The sequence below is a fragment of the Electrona antarctica genome (assembly GCF_951216825.1).
Source record: "Electrona antarctica genome assembly, chromosome: 16".
Lineage (NCBI taxonomy): Eukaryota > Metazoa > Chordata > Actinopteri > Myctophiformes > Myctophidae > Electrona > Electrona antarctica.
The window spans coordinates 7,509,393-7,528,578 of NC_136797.1; the positions used below are offsets into that span (position 1 = coordinate 7,509,393).

The 19,186-nt window shown below is 41.8% G+C and overlaps 1 protein-coding gene across 2 annotated transcripts in view; it reads left to right on the top strand.

The window, feature by feature from the left end:
- The first annotated feature begins 11,793 nt into the window (after positions 1–11,793).
- The window catches only part of LOC306939907 (CD209 antigen-like protein A), an 85,551-nt gene continuing 78,158 nt past the window's right edge, over positions 11,794–19,186 (top strand). For both annotated transcript variants that reach the window (XM_079524712.1, XM_079524713.1), the window contains exon 1: positions 11,794–11,927. In XM_079524712.1, coding sequence (XP_079380838.1) covers positions 11,825–11,927 — 103 coding nt within the window. In that variant the 5' untranslated portion in view covers positions 11,794–11,824. The remainder of the gene's footprint in view (positions 11,928–19,186) is intronic.

The following is a 19,186-nucleotide window of genomic DNA, read 5'->3' on the forward strand; positions in this document are numbered from 1 at the left end:
AACATTGATGTGATCAATTCTACATGTTGAAATGTAACAGTAATTTACAGTAATTAGAGTTCATGTACTGTTTTATCCATAACATTCACTGTTTTAAAGGACCACTTCACCACTTTTCAACCTATCTTCATATAATTGGTCCTCAATCATGATAAAATGGCACAATGTCTTTCTACTCAGTCTAGGCTGTGGACAGTTCAGAAACCCGTCCACCAGTGACATCATCGATGGGGAATCCAAGCTAATATATACTGCAGGCTTTCTAGTCCTGAAAAGTTGCAATGCGAAAATGGAAGCCATCGTTCTCACGGTAATACAACTCCAAACATTTTTGTAAAGAAATCTTATTAAAAATAAATCCGCCTAACGATGATTTCACTGGTGGACGGGTTTCTGAACTGCCCACATCCCTCCTATGAGACACAGACTGGGTTCTGAACTGCCCACAGCCCTCCTATGAGACACAGACTGGTTTCTGAACTGCCCACAGCCTTCCTATGAGACAGACTGGTTTCTGAACTGCCCACAGCCCTCCGACACAGACTGGTTTCTGAACTGCCCACAGCCCTCCTATGAGACAGACAGGTTTTTGAACTGCCCACAGCCCTCCTATGAGACACAGACTGGTTTTTGAACTGCCCACAGCCCTCCTATGAGACACAGACTGAGTAGGAAAAAATGGTGCAATTTTATCATGATCATTAGTGAGGACCAATTATATGAAGATAGGTTGAAAAGTGGTGAAGTGGTCCTTTAAGCTCTGTCCACACGTACAAGGGCATTTACAAATAAACATAGCTGTGTGTGTGTGTGTGTGTGTGTGTGTAGGGGGGGGGGGGGGTTCATCCACGCAAACCAGTTTTGACGAAAAATCGACTACCTTTTTCCACTGACAAACTAAATGGAAACTAAATAAAAACTATATGATGACTAAAACTAAGACTAAATATACTGACTGAAATAAAATGTTAGGAAGGGACTAGTGGACAAGAGATCCAGTATAAGTCCTTTTACAATTAGTTGCATGCTGAAAATAGACGATCTACAAGCTCAGAGGTTGTGGGCTTGTAGATCGGCTATTTTCAGCAAGTTATGCCGTCATTACGACGGCATCAAGGCCTGCCAAAATAAATTTTGTTCGACTAAATCAACTGTAGATCTAGTCGACTAAAATCTTATATTTAGTCGACTAAAACTAGACTAACACATTACTAAATGTGCGACTAAAATGTGACTAAAACTACATGAAAACTATTCAAGAGACTATGACTAAAACTAAAATCAAAATTTGCTGTCAAAAACAACACTGACGGAAACACATTTCTGGCCATCTTTGAGAATCTTTGAGAATTATTAGTGAGGACCTATTATATGAAGATAGGTTGAAAAGTGGTGAAGTGGTCCTTTAACTGTAACAAACTGATTTGGACCAAACCCAGTTTCATCACAAACACTTTATTGATCTATCTGTCTGTGGTGTTAAAATGGAACAGATGGCTGTTATTCATTGATTACATGTTACATTACATAGTCTCCCCTTTATCTGAATAATGGAAATATGAATTATCCTCTTGAACCCCAGCATGACTATTATGGGGGGAACATTTCCCAAAATAGCAGATCTACAAGCTCATTGTCTATTTGAAACCCCCCACCCTCACCCCCCCACAGGCGGGTGGTAGCTCCAGGACCACAAAGGGTTAATCAGGTGCTGCACATACACAACTATTACTAGTTAATGCATAACTCTAGAAAACTATTTCACAAATCCAATAGGCTGTTACCCCACATGTACGGTCGTCCCATTCTCCATTATAAAACACAGCACAGTCTTGTCCTTCCCCACGGTCATTAGGCTGACCAGGCTTCCAGTACCTGTAGAAGGAGAAACATTAATACATTACAATACCTTCACAACAAGGATTTCATCTGAATGTTTAGTTTTTTTTAATCATGACTTCAAATTATATTACATTATATATTTACGTACAAATTAACTGGACAATGAAATAGACAACGGATACAGAGTAACTGTTGTATTATAGCCTTTGATTCCATTTAGAAATAAATATAAAGAGGAAATAATGTGAAATGTAGTTTGCTGAAAATAAATGTAGTTAAAATGTTTTCTTTAACCCATTCTGGGCGGGAACCCCTCTTGGGGTTCTGTAATACTGTATGTACAGTATTACAAAAATTAAAAAAATGTGATGCTGCTATATAATTATTTTAAGTTTCTCAGAAAACTTAGGTCAGTATTTAGAAGGTGTTTATAGAATCGGCCTCAGTAGAATAATGAAGGTAAAGTCTTACGTTGTGGTCAGTGGTGTTCCATCCACCCACTTCCACACTTGTTCTGTCTCTCTGTCGGTCAGTCCAAACCACACAACATTGTCTCTGCCAACGAGTCCGTCAACAAAGTCCTGGACAGACAAGAGGCTGGTTACTGAAGTACAATCTGTACAATACTAGATGTGTGTCTCAACTAGATGGAGTAGGTTACAGCACACACACACACACACACACACACACACACACACACACACACACACACACACACACACACACACACACACACACACACACACACACACACACACACACACACACACACACACACACACACACACACACACACACACACATTTTAATCATTTATTTATGTCCACATAAGAGATACAATACAAGGACACAAATATTTACAAGGTGCTGTACAGAGTGCAATCAGCAAATCCCGGACAAATACCCACACACCCTTCAGGGGTACAAGTAACAGCCTCTTCGCCATATTTGGCGGCAACCGATAGTAGAAGAGATTGCACAGAATTTCGCGAGCCGTTTGGCTGCTTTTTTTGGCATCCCAAGTTGTTGGAAGCCTCTTACAACCAGACTGTGTACGTGTCCTAGGCTGCCGAAAATAAACACAAGTAGATTGCACAACAGTCCTGTCAAAACTTGACTATTGTAACTCTCTCCTTACTGGCCTACCGGCATGTGCACTGAAGCCTCTCCAACTGATCCAAAATGCCGCAGCTCGCTTGGTCTTCAACCAGCCAAAATTCTCACATGTCTCCCCCCTGCTCCGCTCCCTGCACTGGCTCCCGGTCGCTGCCCGCACAGAATACAAAACTCTGATGTTGGCATTTAAAGCAACCAAAGGTATGGCTCCCCCATATCTTGCCAGCATGATTGAACCCTACAAACCCTCCCGCGCACTCAGATCAGCCAACGCAGGGAAGCTGGAAGTACCCTCACTAAAAACGCCGGGACAACGCTCCACACGTCCCAAACTCTTCTCCCTTCTGGCCCCAAAACTGTGGAATGCACTTCCCGTTGCAATCAGAACTGCAGCATCACTCCCGATCTTCCGCCGTAGTCTGAAAACCCACCTTTTCAGACTCCATCATGGCCCATAGCACTTACCCTACCCCCCTTAGACAGCACTTCTTAGACTTATATAGCATTTGAAACAGACTTATAGCATGTCATGTAGACAGCACAATAAGTGCATTGTATGTAGTCATAGCACTTCATAGTATATATGCAGTGATGTAAATAGGTTTTCAATGTAATGAGTCCCGGGATGCAGGGGTGGTCTTTTAGATGAGTCCCAGGGACATTTGATGAGTCCCACTTCAGCGACGTTTAAGAGTCATATTTTGCCATTTTTACAAATTGCAGCATTTAACTCCCATTTCATCTTATATGGTTATAATGTGGTTATATTCATGTAGAAAACGAAGAAGAAATTATTATTATAACTAAAGCTAGCAAAATAAATTAGAATTAAAAAAAAAAGCTCTACATTCATACTACATACATATTTCATATGCTTTTGGCTATATGAAATCTATAATAATTCTGCCAGTTTTAACTGTAAATAATGTTTTTATGACACATTACACAATACATACAAAATAAAAATGAATGCTACAAAACTAACCTGGAGATTAAGTAGAAGCAGTCATGGAGGAGGTAGGCTGTGCACAGCAGCACACATGTTAGATTTAGAAAATAGGGTTGCTAATATGTTTTGTGGCCCTGCAGTTGGCTTTGGCACTTCTTTTTTGGGGGGGTGGGGGGGGGGCATGTTAATGTGTGGTGGCACCGGTCCACAACGCACAACATACAACAGTATCGGCGTTTGTTACAGTACACAAAATGTGTGTTTCCCATTCAATCGGGTCTACTCTGTTTGTCATGCTCAAAAATGTTCGCCTGTCTTTCTGTCGGAGGCAGCGCCGTGTAGATGAGAGAGTTGCGACAACCCCGTTCACTGTTTATTCACGGAGCTTCATGAGTCACTGAACGGTATGTTGTCGTCACTCTCTCTCTCTAAACGGCTCTGGTCTCCAGGCTGCGCTCCGCTCAGCGCTCGTCTCTGAGCAAGATGGCGGCGCCCGTCAGACTGTTGTTGTTAACTAGTGGTTCTACAACGAGTCCTACGTGGATTTTATAGTTTATAACGTAGGATGAGGTCGCATGCGGCCATGCAAAATGATCGTGTCCGTAGATTATTTGTTTTACCGCATTTATTTTCTCCGCGATTTCTTTTCCACGTGGATTATTATTACTGTACGCTGAGTACAGTAGTGCATCCCGTGGACGCAGAGGTTTTTTTGAAGTGCGGCCCAAAACTATAAAGTGCGTTTTGGGACGCAAAACGCACCCTATTTACATCACTGTATATGTACAGCATAGTATAGCATATATGTATAGTTTATATGTATAGTGTCATTATAGAGATATGTTCTAGTTATAGTTTATATGTATAGTGTCATTATAGAGATATGTTCTAGTCACGTTCTTAGCTTACGCATGTTTCGCGATAAATGCATTTTACATATGTGATGTATTCCCATGCTTTTTGTTCTTGCTTAATGTAAATCGCTCTGGATTAAGAGCGTCTGCTAAATGCCTAAATTGTAAATTGCACCTATAGCGTAGTTCAATGATGGTCTGGAGGAGCGGCTGGTACTTAATGACTTTGGTCATAAAGGCTTCCTCTAAGCTAGAATCAAAGGTGCAGGCCATTTCAAGAATGAAAACTGATCTGTTCTCTTCATTGACCACAACAACATCTGGTGTGTTAGCAGATAGATGTGCAAAAAAATCTGTATTTTCAGTACAGAGTTGAAACATGGAAGTTTTGACACAGGAATGTTTGTACATTCTCACAGACAGTGCAAAATGTTTAGATATGTCCTTTGTTATGAGATCAACTATTCTGTCGTGGCGTGCTATGTAAAGCCCTTTATAGGCATAACAGCCATTCAGAATGTGTGACATGATTTCTGTAACAAGCCCTGTGGTGTGATGCAAGCAATGAGGTGCATGGGTGGAGGGAAACCAGAGGGAAAGGTTGAGTCTGGTGGGAAGGATCTGTAGTCTGGCTTTTACTGTAAAGGTGATAATGTCCTCATTGAGAGCTGTGTTCCTTATAAATGAATGGGAAACAGAATGGTCAGCATGGGGAAGGCAAGCCAGTTTCCCCTGGAGTTTGAGTCCAGTCCAGTGTTGTTGTTGCCGATGTTGGAACATATCCAACAGGGTCCGCCGGGCACCCTTAGGTGTCAACAGGTGGGTGTCAACTGAACCGGTTCCCATTGGGAACCGACCGGTGGAAAAGAACTGAACCGGTTCCCATTGGGAACCGACCGGTGGAAAAGAACTGAACCGGTTCCCATTGGGAACCAACCGGTGGAAAAGAACTGAACCGGTTCCCATTGGGAACCAACCGGTGGAAAATAACTGAACCGGTTCCCATTGGGAACCAACCGGTGGAAAATAACTGAACCGGTTCCCATTGGGAACCAACCGGTGGAAAAGAACTGAACCGGTTCCCATTGGGAACCATCCGGTGGAAAAGAACTGAACCGGTTCCCATTGGGAACCAGCCGGTGGAAAAGGGGCCTCAGTGTCACACACACAGTACACACTCCACACGGCCGGCCCGAGGCAGACTAATTAACTATACAGCTGTGGGTAGATGCGCGTGTTTAGGCTTCGTAGTACTGTGGTGTCGGCCGTGTCGCGCAACATGCAGAGAGACAGCGCGCTGCTGACCTCACAATGACCTGGGCTGGCCTGCCTGGAGGGCGGGGGGCAGCAGCCGAGCAGGAGAGCAGGAGAAATAAAGTTGGCTGGAATCTTGCTGGAAAAGAAAACAGCTTCAGGCAGATGCCTCCAAATGTGCCAAAGTAACGGACCTATTTAAGAGTGCAGGTCCCTCCCAGCACATCAGCAGCCGACAACACAACAACAGGTTTAAGAGTGCAGGTCCCTCCCAGCACATCAGCAGCCGACAACACAACAACAGACCTATTTAAGGCCTCACTCAGATCTTTACTGCATTGCTGTATGCTTTTGGATGAATGTTGTGTAGTGTCATGGCCGCCCCAATGCATTTCCAATGGGAGTCACATGGTTTGACACAACATTGTGTTGTATGAGGGGGAGGGGCGCAGTCGAAACACAGCTGAAAGCCATACAACAGCTTGTAGTCCAAAATGTAGTCCAAAAACCATGTGACTCCCATTGGAAATGCATTGGGGCGGCCATGACACTCACAACATTGACAGCGGCCATGACACTCACAGCATTCACAATGCAGTAAAGGTCTGAGTGAGGCCTAAGGCCTCACTCACACGGTCGCAACACTGCATTGCTGTTGTGAGTGTCATGGCCGCCCCAATGCATTTCCAATGGAGGTCACATGGTCTGTTGTAACAACAGCAATGCAGTGCATTAAAGGTGTGAGCTCAGGCTGAGCTCACACCTGTAATGCGCTTGTTGGATGAATGTTGTGTAGTGTCATGGCCGCCCCAATGCATTTCCAATGGAGGTCACATGGTTTGACACAACATTGTGTTGTATGAGGGGGAGGGGCGCAGTCGAAACACAGCTGAAAGCCATACAACAGACCATTTGACCTCCATTGGAAATGCATTGGGGGCGGCCATGACACTCACAACAAAAATCAGTGTTGCGACCGTGTGAGCTCAGCCTAAGAGTGCAGGTCCCTCCCAGCACATCAGCAGCCGACAACACAACAACAGGTGGGCACGGTGGAAACTTAAAAGCACGTTCAAAATGGCTAAATAGCGGCTGATGCATTTGGCAACACAGTCCAACACTTTATAATGAGGACAAATACTTTGTAGTCCAACTCCTTATAATGCATGCTGAATGCACAATAATTCTTGTATTGTTACTTGTTGTTCATCAGCAATTTATCAATATCAAGTCACTATCAAGGTTATAATATAGTTAACTAAAACTAACTAAAAAACGAAAACTAGAATTAAAAAAACATTTTAGTTAACTGAAACTAAAAAATAAATAAAAACGATAACCACACACACACACACACACACACACACACACACACACACACACACACACACACACACACACACACACACACACACACACACACACACACACACACACACACACACACACACACACACACACACACACACACGAGGAGGTTTAAGACAATATATCACTGTGTGTAATGTTGTTACTGTAGAGGATTGTTAACAGCTGTACTGTAATGTGACAAAAAACACATCGACTGATGATGATTGTGATTAATTAAATACTTACTGCGAGTGTAACCAGAGGCGTATCTACAATAAGGCGAGGGCAGGCGTCCGCCTGTCCAAATCCATTTCTGGCCTGGCCAAAATCCATACAATGAGAAAAAAAGAGGACAAAAACAAGACATGAGAACTATTAATGGACAGCTGATTGGCCGTCGCGGTAGAGTGCGACCCTCAATCACCCATTGGAATGTAAATGCAAGCCTTTCAGCCTTTGTATCCTACTCGTCTGGCAGGTATATCTCTTTGAAAACCTTTAGTGCTACGATTGTGCGCGGGGAGACGACAATTAACACATCTTGCCTGTCCAAAATGTAATTCTTGCCTGCCCAAAATGTAATTCCTGGAAACGCCACTGAGTGTAACACAGCTTTTTATGAACTGAGCAGTGGAAGCATTTCAACAAACTTAGCTTGACAATATTTATTATTATTCCAGTCTCTTGATTAACAATTCTACTGACCTTTCAACAATGCATCCTGGGATAGGTGTTAAAACGCCACAGATCACATGAAGTGAACCTTCAGGCCTGATTTCTCAACTCCCTGTATCTCTGCAAGACATTACTCTATAAGCCATATATTCAGAACCTGAATAACCAATGTGTCAATTTGTAGCTATGATTCCCTGCTTTCATGAACAAGAAAAAGAATCCACAATGACAGATTGACAGTCCTAAAGAAATGAGTCACATTTAGAGGTTAGATTTGAAATTAGAGTAAACATGATTATACTTAGTTGCATAACAGTGTCATCCACCAACAAATAGCTGATCTATAAGCTCAACCTGTGTCGCAGTGTGACTCGTTGTGAGCTTGTACATCTGAAATTCTTTTGGTTTAGGCTTACAGTTAAATATGGCAAAATACGTACAGTATATGACAAATGTTGATGTCCCCAACATGTATATCAATACAAACGTTATGTTGATGTCCCCATGTATATCAATACAAACGTGTTGATGTCCCCATGTATATCAATACAAACGTTGATGTCCATGTATATCAATACAAACGTTGATGTCCCCATGTATATCAATACAAACGTGTTGATGTCCCCATGTATATCAATACAAACATGTATCTATTATACAAGTGAAAACATGTACGCAACCCAATACCCAAAGTCACCAGCTACTACGCCACTGACACGCTGGGTGCCGACACGCTGGGAGCCGAAGCAGGAGCAACACACACTGCAACAACACACTAACACGTCACACACTTACCCTCCGCGTCGTTCGGCCGCTATCTCCTCATGTCGCGCCGCACGCCCACACTCAACACCACCCGCGTAAAAATTGTCATCGCACTGCCACTAAAGCCGGCTCCCGTCCACACTCGCAAACAATATCAATATCAATAATAAACACAAACACGCCACAAGCACCGACACCCCCGCCTAATTTGTTGCCACGTCTATGAAAACAAGCACAGAAAAAATGCCATTCAACACGCTACTTACACACACTACCACTCGCTTACAATACGCGGACCTGGCAACACTACATTCCCTCTCCCATTTGCTCAAAGCCCACCACGTGACCCACACAGGGAGGGAGACGATTGCGTGATGCTTCTATGTACAGGATTCTATAGGTCACCACTTTTGGTGTGACACACACACGGCTTCTGTTTACTATGCGTTGTCAACACGTGCTGAGTTGACAAACATTGACAGATTTCGGAGAAGACTGATAGTTTATCCTTTAGTAATTAGGCTGTGGAAGTATTCACACTAGGCAACTTTTGCATTTATTGGGATTGGCAATTTGGGGAGAAAAGGAGGAGGAGGAGGTGATCAAGCTCCACAAGACCACATTGGTAGGTAGGCTCAAGGCTGCATTTATTTTCCTTATTTTTCCTCTCGAGGGTGCATGGGATGATGTGAACCCCTCCAGCAGGCTAGGGAGCACCGCTCAGGTTAGCGGAAAATGACCGCGGGGTGCGGGTTGCCAGGTTTTTTTATAAGTAAAGTATTTACATTCAATTAAAAAAAAATATATATATAATACATTTTAATTTACGTCATATTTAGCGGCATTTCGACCTAATTTCTCTGTTCTTTGTCAATGGCAAATATTGAGACGTGTGGGGACTAAAGCTGTATATAGGAGGGCCCTCAAACACATTATTTGATAACTTTTCATCGTGCTCCTAAAAAAAATTGTGTGCTACTAGCCGCGATTACATACACAGTTAAAATAATAAGAAATTTGCGCCAACGACTGCGTCGACACCTGGCGTGGAACAAACGGGACGAACCGAGGCGCATATATGGATAACAACAACAACACCACACGCGCGCTGCAACACAAAACAGCTGCATACAACGCGTGTCACTGTGCACTTCTGTATCTGTGGACTTCTGTATCGCAACGCGGGGCAACGCAACTCTGGGATGAGCGGGCCGAAGGCCCGCGAAATTCTAGTATCAATACAAACGTGTATATCAATACAAACATGTATATCAATACAAACGTGTATATCAATACAAACGTGTATATCAATACAAACGTTGATGTCCCCATGTATATCAATACAAACGTTGATGTCCCCATGTATATCAATACAAACATGTATATCAATACAAACATGTATATCAATACAAACGTGTATATCAATACAAACATGTATATCAATACAAACGTTGATGTCCCCATGTATATCAATACAAACGTTGATGTCCCCATGTATATCAATACAAACGTTGATGTCCCCATGTATATCAATACAAACGTTGATGTCCCCATGTATATCAATACAAACGTGATGTTGATGTCCCCATGTATATCAATACAAACGTTGTTGATGTCCCCATGTATATCAATACAAACGTGATGTTGATGTCCCCATGTATATCAATACAAACGTGTATATCAATACAAACGTGTATATCAATACAAACGTGTTGACGTCCCCATGTATATCAATACAAACGTGTATATCAATACAAACGTGTTGACGTCCCCATGTATATCAATACAAACGTGTATATCAATACAAACGTCCCCATGTATATCAATACAAACGTGTATATCAATACAAACGTGTATATCAATACAAACGTGCGTGCGTGCATCAGTGGCGCAGCCAGAAATGCGATTCTAGATGGGCCTCGCTATGGCTAGGTGGCCACGTGAAAAGTGCGTGAAAAAATAAGTGGTTATTTACGCACACAGGCACGCTCGCACGCACGCACGCACGGGCGCACACACGCACACGCGCGCACACACGCACACGCGCGCACACACGCACGTGTGTGTGTGTGTGTGTTTGGGGGGAAACACTGAAGGTCTCTTTCTGCTGTTCAAATTAAATATTGAGTGAACCTTTGAGCTACATGGAGCAGCCCCTGAGAGGGGCTGAGTTATCAGCCCCTGAGAACACCAACGTGTTTACACACTGTCAACATCATTACAAAATATTCAGTGTTATTGCAAAACAGTGAAGGGCATGCCTGACAAAGAACTACATATATGGGCATAAAAGGGACACAGGCATAATATCTGGGTGGGCCTACTTGGAACTATGCAAGTTGGAAATGCATGCCCCACCCAGATATTATGCGTTGGAGCCTCTACAGTGGTGCCTGGCCTACGGCCAAGGTCACGCCCCCTCCCCCCTCCATCCCCCCCAAAAAAAGATGAATAATCACGTGAAGTAGAAACTGTTGGAAATCACGGTACGTTCAAAATATGAGCATAAGTTGCTTAGTGAATCGGGCCCATTATTCTAAATTCTTCACAATTACGCATCTATTTTTAAATGTTCAGCTCAGCTTGTAATGAACCAAATAACATAGGTTTAAATTGTTCCTCGTTTTGCTGAGGACCCTCGAGGACCCCTGGGGGTCCGCAGACCCCACTTTGAGAACCACTGTCATGCAGCCTTAGGAACACATACCTTACTCCTCCTCTCTCTCTCTCTCTCTCTCTCTCTCTCTCTCTCTCTCTCTCTCTCTCTCTCTCTCTCTCTCTCTCTCTCTCTCTCTCTCTCTCTCTCTCTCTCTCTCTCTCTCTCTCTCTCTCTCTCTCTCTCTCTCTCTCTCTCTCTCTCTCTCATCTAAACATGCTTCTCCACGCCTCCATCCAATGAGAAACAGGAATACAATATAGCTGTCACTCCCCCCCTGAACGAACCGATCAATATTCAGGGTCTGAACCTCCAATAAATAGAGGCTGTCATGCATGTTAGCCTCACAATCTGGACTTCACCATGAAGACTGCTTTGCTGCTTCTGCTGTTCTGTCTGGCTAAGGCCGATGACATCCGCTGGGAGTTCCAGAGGTTTAAGAGCCAACTAGAAGGACAGCATGCAGGTCAGTAACTCAGTATGTTTACCTCTCAGGTTTAAGAGCCAACTAGAAGGACAGCATGCAGGTCAGTATGTTTACCTCTCAGAGGTTTAACACTTTGATTGCTACAAGATCTCGGCACTTGTCCACTTCAATTAAAAAAATACATTTTGATTTTACCATGTTCCATTCTGGAGATATTGACCTTTTTGCAACACCTGCATTTGCCTGGAAGTGGTTATCTTGAACAGCGAGCAGAGTTATGGATGGTTTAAAGTCAGAGACATTGACAGGCAGATATAAAATTGAACCCAATAAATATCCTATACATCCTATACACCGAATGAAAGCCCTGAATGTGTACTTTTACGAGGAAAAGAGTAAACATTGATCCCATGTACAGTTAGACAGTAATTGGTTATTGAATGCAGCTTGTGCCCACCAGATAACTTCAGAGAAGACATGGACGTGAACTCCTCAATATTCACAAAATAAGGCCTATAGCGACATATAAATACTATATACCGTATGAAACAGAAGACTCTCTGCTTTCATAAGAAAAAAATCACACCCGTGTGAACTGAGTGGTGTAAGGTTTTATATAGCATGATCAGCTGTGGTCTGACGTAATGTCTAACGTAATGAAATAAGGTAAGGTATTATGTAGCCTGATCAGCTCTGATCTGACGTAATGAAATCACACCCGGATGTGATTTCACAACTGGCTTTTTCTGTGCAGAGAAAATGACCACGGTTGCTACGGTCATCCAGTTCACCCGGGTGTGATTTAATTACGTCAGAAATTATTTTGAACATAGCAACCATGGTCATTTTTTTATGCACACAAAAGCCAGTTGTAGGAGTGGTTTACACCACTCAAAAACTTCTACTGTAGTAATAATAAAAATCACACCCATGTGAAGTGAGTGGTGCAACTCTGTCCCATATTCATAGTCATGTAAACCTTTTATTTACAGTTTGGTCTGTAAACTTCTACTGTAATAATAAAAATCACACCCCTGTGAAGTGAGCGGTGCAACTGTTCTCTACAGTTGCGCGGTGCCACACGCGGCCTGCTCTCCCAACACCTACCTGCACCAGGGCTAGTTGAAGAGGACAAGGAAGTTGAGAGTGAGGAGGATTTGAATGATGCACAGAGGAGGGTGGACTCATGATCTGATGATTCATAAATGAGTGACACAGAATGCTCTGAATGTGTTTTGTGTCTGTAAAAAACCCCTAAATAAATTACTTTTCTATTCAAAAGTTACGTTTTCACGCTACTGGATGGTGGCCATCTTGAAATCCGGGGCCAAAACGAGGTCTTATGATTAAAATGGTGTCCTCATGGTTGACTAGGGCTGACCTTCGATCACGCTTTTGATGATCGACGCTTCGAAACGAATCCCGATCGATCGTCGACGCTTCGACATCCGACGGGGGGGGGGGGGTGCGAGGCGAGCAGTGACGCACAATGAATTACACCAGGGCTCCACCGGACGTGTTGAGTCTCCGTCGCGTGCGTCAAAAACGCACCGGTTCAATTTTAATGCACGCTAATGTCACGCAACGCGGGCAGTGGAGCCACCCTTCATTGATTAAAAAGGGAACATTCCCTGACGGTGACGGAGACGCGACGCTGCGCCCGGTGGAGCCCCGGTGTTTTAGGCTTAAAATAAATAAAACAACGATATAGCAGAGAGAAACGCATGCTTGGATTGGTCTCAATTATTATATTTAACAATAAGCAACAATTGTTGCTTTCACCCAATCCGCCCAATTGTAGCAGCCTTCATGAAAGCAGTGACGCACAAATAATTAGGCTTACAATAAAACATCCGACCGTAACAAGTCAACATTAAATAAAACTACCTGACACAGGCATTACCTCTCAAATAAAAAAGATATAATCCAAATCAGCACAGCAGCACACGACGAACGGCATGTAACGAAAAGGCATTTTCATTATCTTGCCGTAAAATTAACTGAAATAAAGCGTCATTTAATCGAGGCTTTATGACGAGTGCTTGCTGCGAGGCGCACGCAATCAGAGCTGCCTGGGAGAAATGCGAGGCCCTGTGCTTTAATAATTAATTCATTAATATCCAAAACTATACAAAAATGATCACATTTCTATCTATAAGGACAAACCTTATTAGAAAAAAGATTAATAGCATATGAAAGCCTTTTGAAATGTGTAGGCCTGTAGGTTACTGAATTGCAGGTGCTGCCAAATAAGTATAATTACTAGGCTACCAAATGCCAGTCAGTTGCGCAAACATAGGTCAGATCAATTAGCAGAGCGGAGCAGCCTCTCACTGACCAGCTCTTCTTAAAGTTTACTTAGCCTACTTTAATAATATGACATAGTGTTGGATCTCCATCCTCCAGACAAACAAAACTTGGATTATAATTGGATTATGCCTATAATTCTTCTTTCTTTAAACCAGCACGAGCCACAAGGTAAGAAACTATGATTCACTGTTCGCACAGCACCCAGGCAGCTGTTCTTAATCGCGTCACATTCCCATCAAAGTATCACACAAGAAAAAAACGGTTCTATATAGAACCAAAAGTGGTTTTTTGGCTCGTAATCATAGGGGAACCATTTTTGGTGCTATATAGCACCACATTTTAAAGGTGCTATATAGCACCTTTGTCAAATGGTGCTATATAGTACTGATTGTTAAAGGTGCTATATAGCACCAATATTTAAAGGTGCTATATAGCACCTTTGCCAAAGGGTATAGCACCTTTAATGATAGGGGCTAAATAGCACCCTTTGCAGGGTGCTATCTAACACCTGGTAAAGGTGCTATATAGCACCAATGTTTAAAGGTGCTATATAGCACCTTTGCCAAATGGTATAGCACCTTTAATAGGGGCTAAATAGCACCCTTTGCAGGGTGCTATCTAACACCTGTTAAAGGTGCTATATAGCACCAATATTTAAAGGTGCTATATAGCACCTTTGCCAAAGGGTATAGCACCTTTAATAGGGGCTAAATAGCACCCTTTGCAGGGTGCTATTTAACACCTGTTAAAGGTGCTATATAGCACCAATATTTAAAGGTGCTATATAGCACCAATATTTAAAGGTGCTATATAGCACCTTTGCCAAAGGGTATAGCACCTTTAATGATAGGGGCTAAATAGCACCCTTTGCAGGGTGCTATCTAACACCTGGTAAAGGTGCTATATAGCACCAATGTTTAAAGGTGCTATATAGCACCTTTGCCAAATGGTATAGCACCTTTAATAGGGGCTAAATAGCACCCTTTGCAGGGTGCTATATAGCACCAATATTTAAAGGTGCTATATAGCACCAATATTTAAAGGTGCTATATAGCACCTTTGCCAAAGGGTATAGCACCTTTAATAGGGGCTAAATAGCACCCTTTGCAGGGTGCTATTTAACACCTGTTAAAGGTGCTATATAGCACCAATATTTAAAGGTGCTATATAGCACCAATATTTAAAGGTGCTATATAGCACCTTTGCCAAAGGGTATAGCACCTTTAATGATAGGGGCTAAATACAAATGTCCTCTGTATCATTACAATAAATAGATCACAATACAATTCATTGCGGTCAGAAACCTTTTTTTTCAAAGGATTCAAATTCAAAAATAGCTGATCTACAAGCTCAAAATTAATTGTGATGCATTGAGCTCAGTTTTATCAATTTTTGAATTTGAATAATAATGTATTAATACATAAAACTATAGTACAAATATCCTCTGTATCATTACAATACATATACAGATCACAATACAGTATATACAGTGAAGAAAGTAGTCCGCACACAGGCTTTGCTCCAGTAGTGTTTTATTTAATTTTAAAACACCATAAGTTACAAGTTTGAGGTTTTCCTGCTTTACAAATATATTGAACCCATAACCTTTTACTATAAACCTGAAAGCAGATCTCCTTAAAGGGATAGTTCAGATTTTTTTTAACTTAAGCTGTATGAAATACTTTCCATATAGTGGTTGCAACTGTATTCATTGATTGCCCGATTGAGTCCTGTGGTGGGAGTTCTGCTCTGGTTTTGGGGAATATTAAGTAGTTCCGGTCATTTTGTGGAGGGGCACAGGGGGCCACGCATTAAAAGTAAATTAATTCACAAAACTAACGTCATTTGTATTGTTGACCCATTTCTAAAATATTAGCGCAACTTTTGTTCGACTTTGACCCCTCTATCACATGGAACTATTTTTTGGGCGTAGTGATATGGACACAAAAAACTGTTCTGTGTGATAGAGGGGTAGAAAATTAACAAAAGTTAAACTAATATTTTAGAAATAGGTCAACAATAGAAATGACGTTAGTTTTGTGGATTAATTTACTTTTAATGCATGGCCCCCTGTGACCCCACACAATGACCGGAACTACTTACTATTTCACAAAAACAGAGCAGAACTCCCACCACAGGACTCAAATCGGGCAATCAATGAATACAGTTGCAACCACTATATTAATGGCAAGTATTTCATACAGCTTAAGTTAAAACAAATCTGAACTATCCCTTTAAAGTTCTTCTCTGTGAAACAACATATATAATAGTCAACAACACACTTGACTGTTTAACAGTCTTTCAGGATTTCTAAAACAAAATGTACACTCCAGAATTAGAATTGGAAGAGGCCCAGTCCAGTGGCAAAGTCCTTGCTTTTTAACTGACTCTCTTCAAGTGGCCATCCAGACATAGAGAGAGAATACTGACTCCTACATACATGCTAGTCATAGATGGAGTTGTACACTCGTTTTACTGTGACAGGAAGTTTGCCTGCATCCTTCAATTTCAGAACAACACACTCCAAAAAGGTCAGTGTCTTTTTCAGTCCTTTAGGGTACTGGATTCTGAACACAAAATATATGCACAGTAGGAGTCCCAGTGCCATTGAGATGTCCACACTCTCCTCTGTGATTACCTGGTCATCCATCGACAGCATGATGTGGACATATTTCATGGGGTGACCCTCCCTGCAGCCTTTCAGCATCATCTTTGGTGTCGACATGTCAGTGCTGGTCTGAGCTTGGCCCTGGGGAGAGGGGATACCATTAACCATCAGACAAACACACACCCTCTAGCTAGTCTCCTGCAGAGCCACTTTGTCAAAAACAGAAACAACCATATGATAATATAAAAACTAATGCAATAATAAAATGTGCTTCAATTACATAGTGCTTCTCACACTAGTGAACGGTTCATGGCTCACCTCAACTTCAAACAGCAACTCTGGTTTCTCCTTGAATGGTGCAGGCAAGAGCAGAATTGCTGCTTCCGATAAGAGGCCTTAATGAAAAAAAAATACAATAATTTATTATAATAATGTTATTTTCATAATCCTTTAAAATCACGAGAACAAATGTCAGTCAAGTAGTGAGTGAGTGAGTGAGTGAGTTAGTGATTCAGGGTGCTACTGCCATCAGTCAGTTATTGTAACTTGAAAATCTAACCAGTTCAAATTACCATAGATTCATGCAATTACCTTTTTTCTGTTTGTCATCTGCACAGTCATCAATCATGCACATTAACTTATTCTTCAGGGGACTTCGTGAAACCTGAATGATTCGAGGTGCCATCGCAGCGAGCTTATTGAGGATTTGTTGGTCCACATCAACGTTGGCGATACCTCTCAGATCCCAAGCGAGCTTTAGAAGGCAAAGTAAAAGAAACGTATAAAATAAATATATAATAAATACATATAGTCATAACGCATGCAATTAAATAAGGAGACAATTGACACATTATTGTACTTACTATTTTGGATAGTCTGAGACATGGGAACTCAGAGAGCATCTCTTCTGTGCTGTGGTTGGACACAAAGTTTCTGCGGTACAATTTGATTCGTGTCAACCTTTCTTTGAGGAGCTCTAGGTTTCCTCTTTCATGACTCTCAAATGTTCTTTAATGCTTCGGTCATCTTCTCCTGCATCAATCTATAAATCAAACAAGTTCTAAAGATTCAAGTAAATTGCATACAATTGTTGAAAAATACAACACATTGGACCTTTAAACCTATCAGCATAAAGGTCCCAACGTTCATTCTGCACAGACTAGTTTTCAGCTAAAACAGATTGACAGTTTTTACCATGGTGCTTGGATTAACCTCAGCTGTCTCTGTCTGACGAGGTCGCTTCCTTCCAGTCCATTTTTCTGTTATTCGTGCCATTTCATTGTTAGACACAAGTAGCTTCCCTTCTTTTTTTAATTTATTATGCAGTGAATCAAGCATGGAATCCTGTGAAACAAAGTTTTTCAAGTTGTTAAAGATGAATAGAAACACTAGAATGCATCTCCTACTAGAAAACCCTTACTAGAAAGTATGGGGGGAAAGTGCCCCTATTCTGACACTCACTGAAAATAGCAGATCTACAAGCTCACAACGTGTCACACTGCAACACATTGTGAGCTTATCATTTTGATTGATTATTGTTGGTCGAGAGAATTGGTGTAGAATGTGGAAAAAGAGCAAATCAGGCATAGAGCTGACCCCAGTCTACCAAGTATTAGTTTACCAAGTATAGCGCTCAGTTTCAGTGGTTAACAGTGACACATAATAGAATTGTACCGATGCAGGTAACAACATGAACAAATAAAAACTTACATAGCCAGACCCAATGCTTTCCCTGAGGAATGGGTAGTCCAGGTTTAGGGTTGACAGAAGTGCCACATACTGAAAACGAGTTGGGAGCCTAAAAAGGAAAATCAAACAGTAGTAGTGTTGATATTAGCCATAATAATTAGACACTGACAATTGACAACCGATCACTCATTAGATGCAATGTAAAAGTAGTCACAGCACTGACATGTAAAAATGCATCCCATCAAACTTTCAGATGCTGTTTTTCTCCCAGTGTGGAAGAAGAAGATTTAGGGTGGCTGTTTACTGCGATCCCTTGCTCTTGAAATATACCTTGTTTTATGTTGTTAAGTATACAGTAGAGTACAATGACTGGTCAGTTATGATGATGTAACCTTTTCTCTTTCAAATTAAAATAATCTCTCCTCACTATTTGCAACATCCTGTGTGAGGTGGAATGGTCCATCTGACATGGATACTTCTATGATGAATCTTTACATACCGATACAGTGCAGTGCCATGACAATTAATCAAGTTAGAATGGAATTTGTAGTAGAAACTTACATTGTTGTCTTACTGAGGTGGTTAAAAAGAGTCTGGATCAAAAGACTTCGTAGTTTTGCTTTACTTGCACTCTTCAGATCAGGATCTCGACTGTCTATGGCCATCCTCAGCATCAGGTATCTGGATGAGA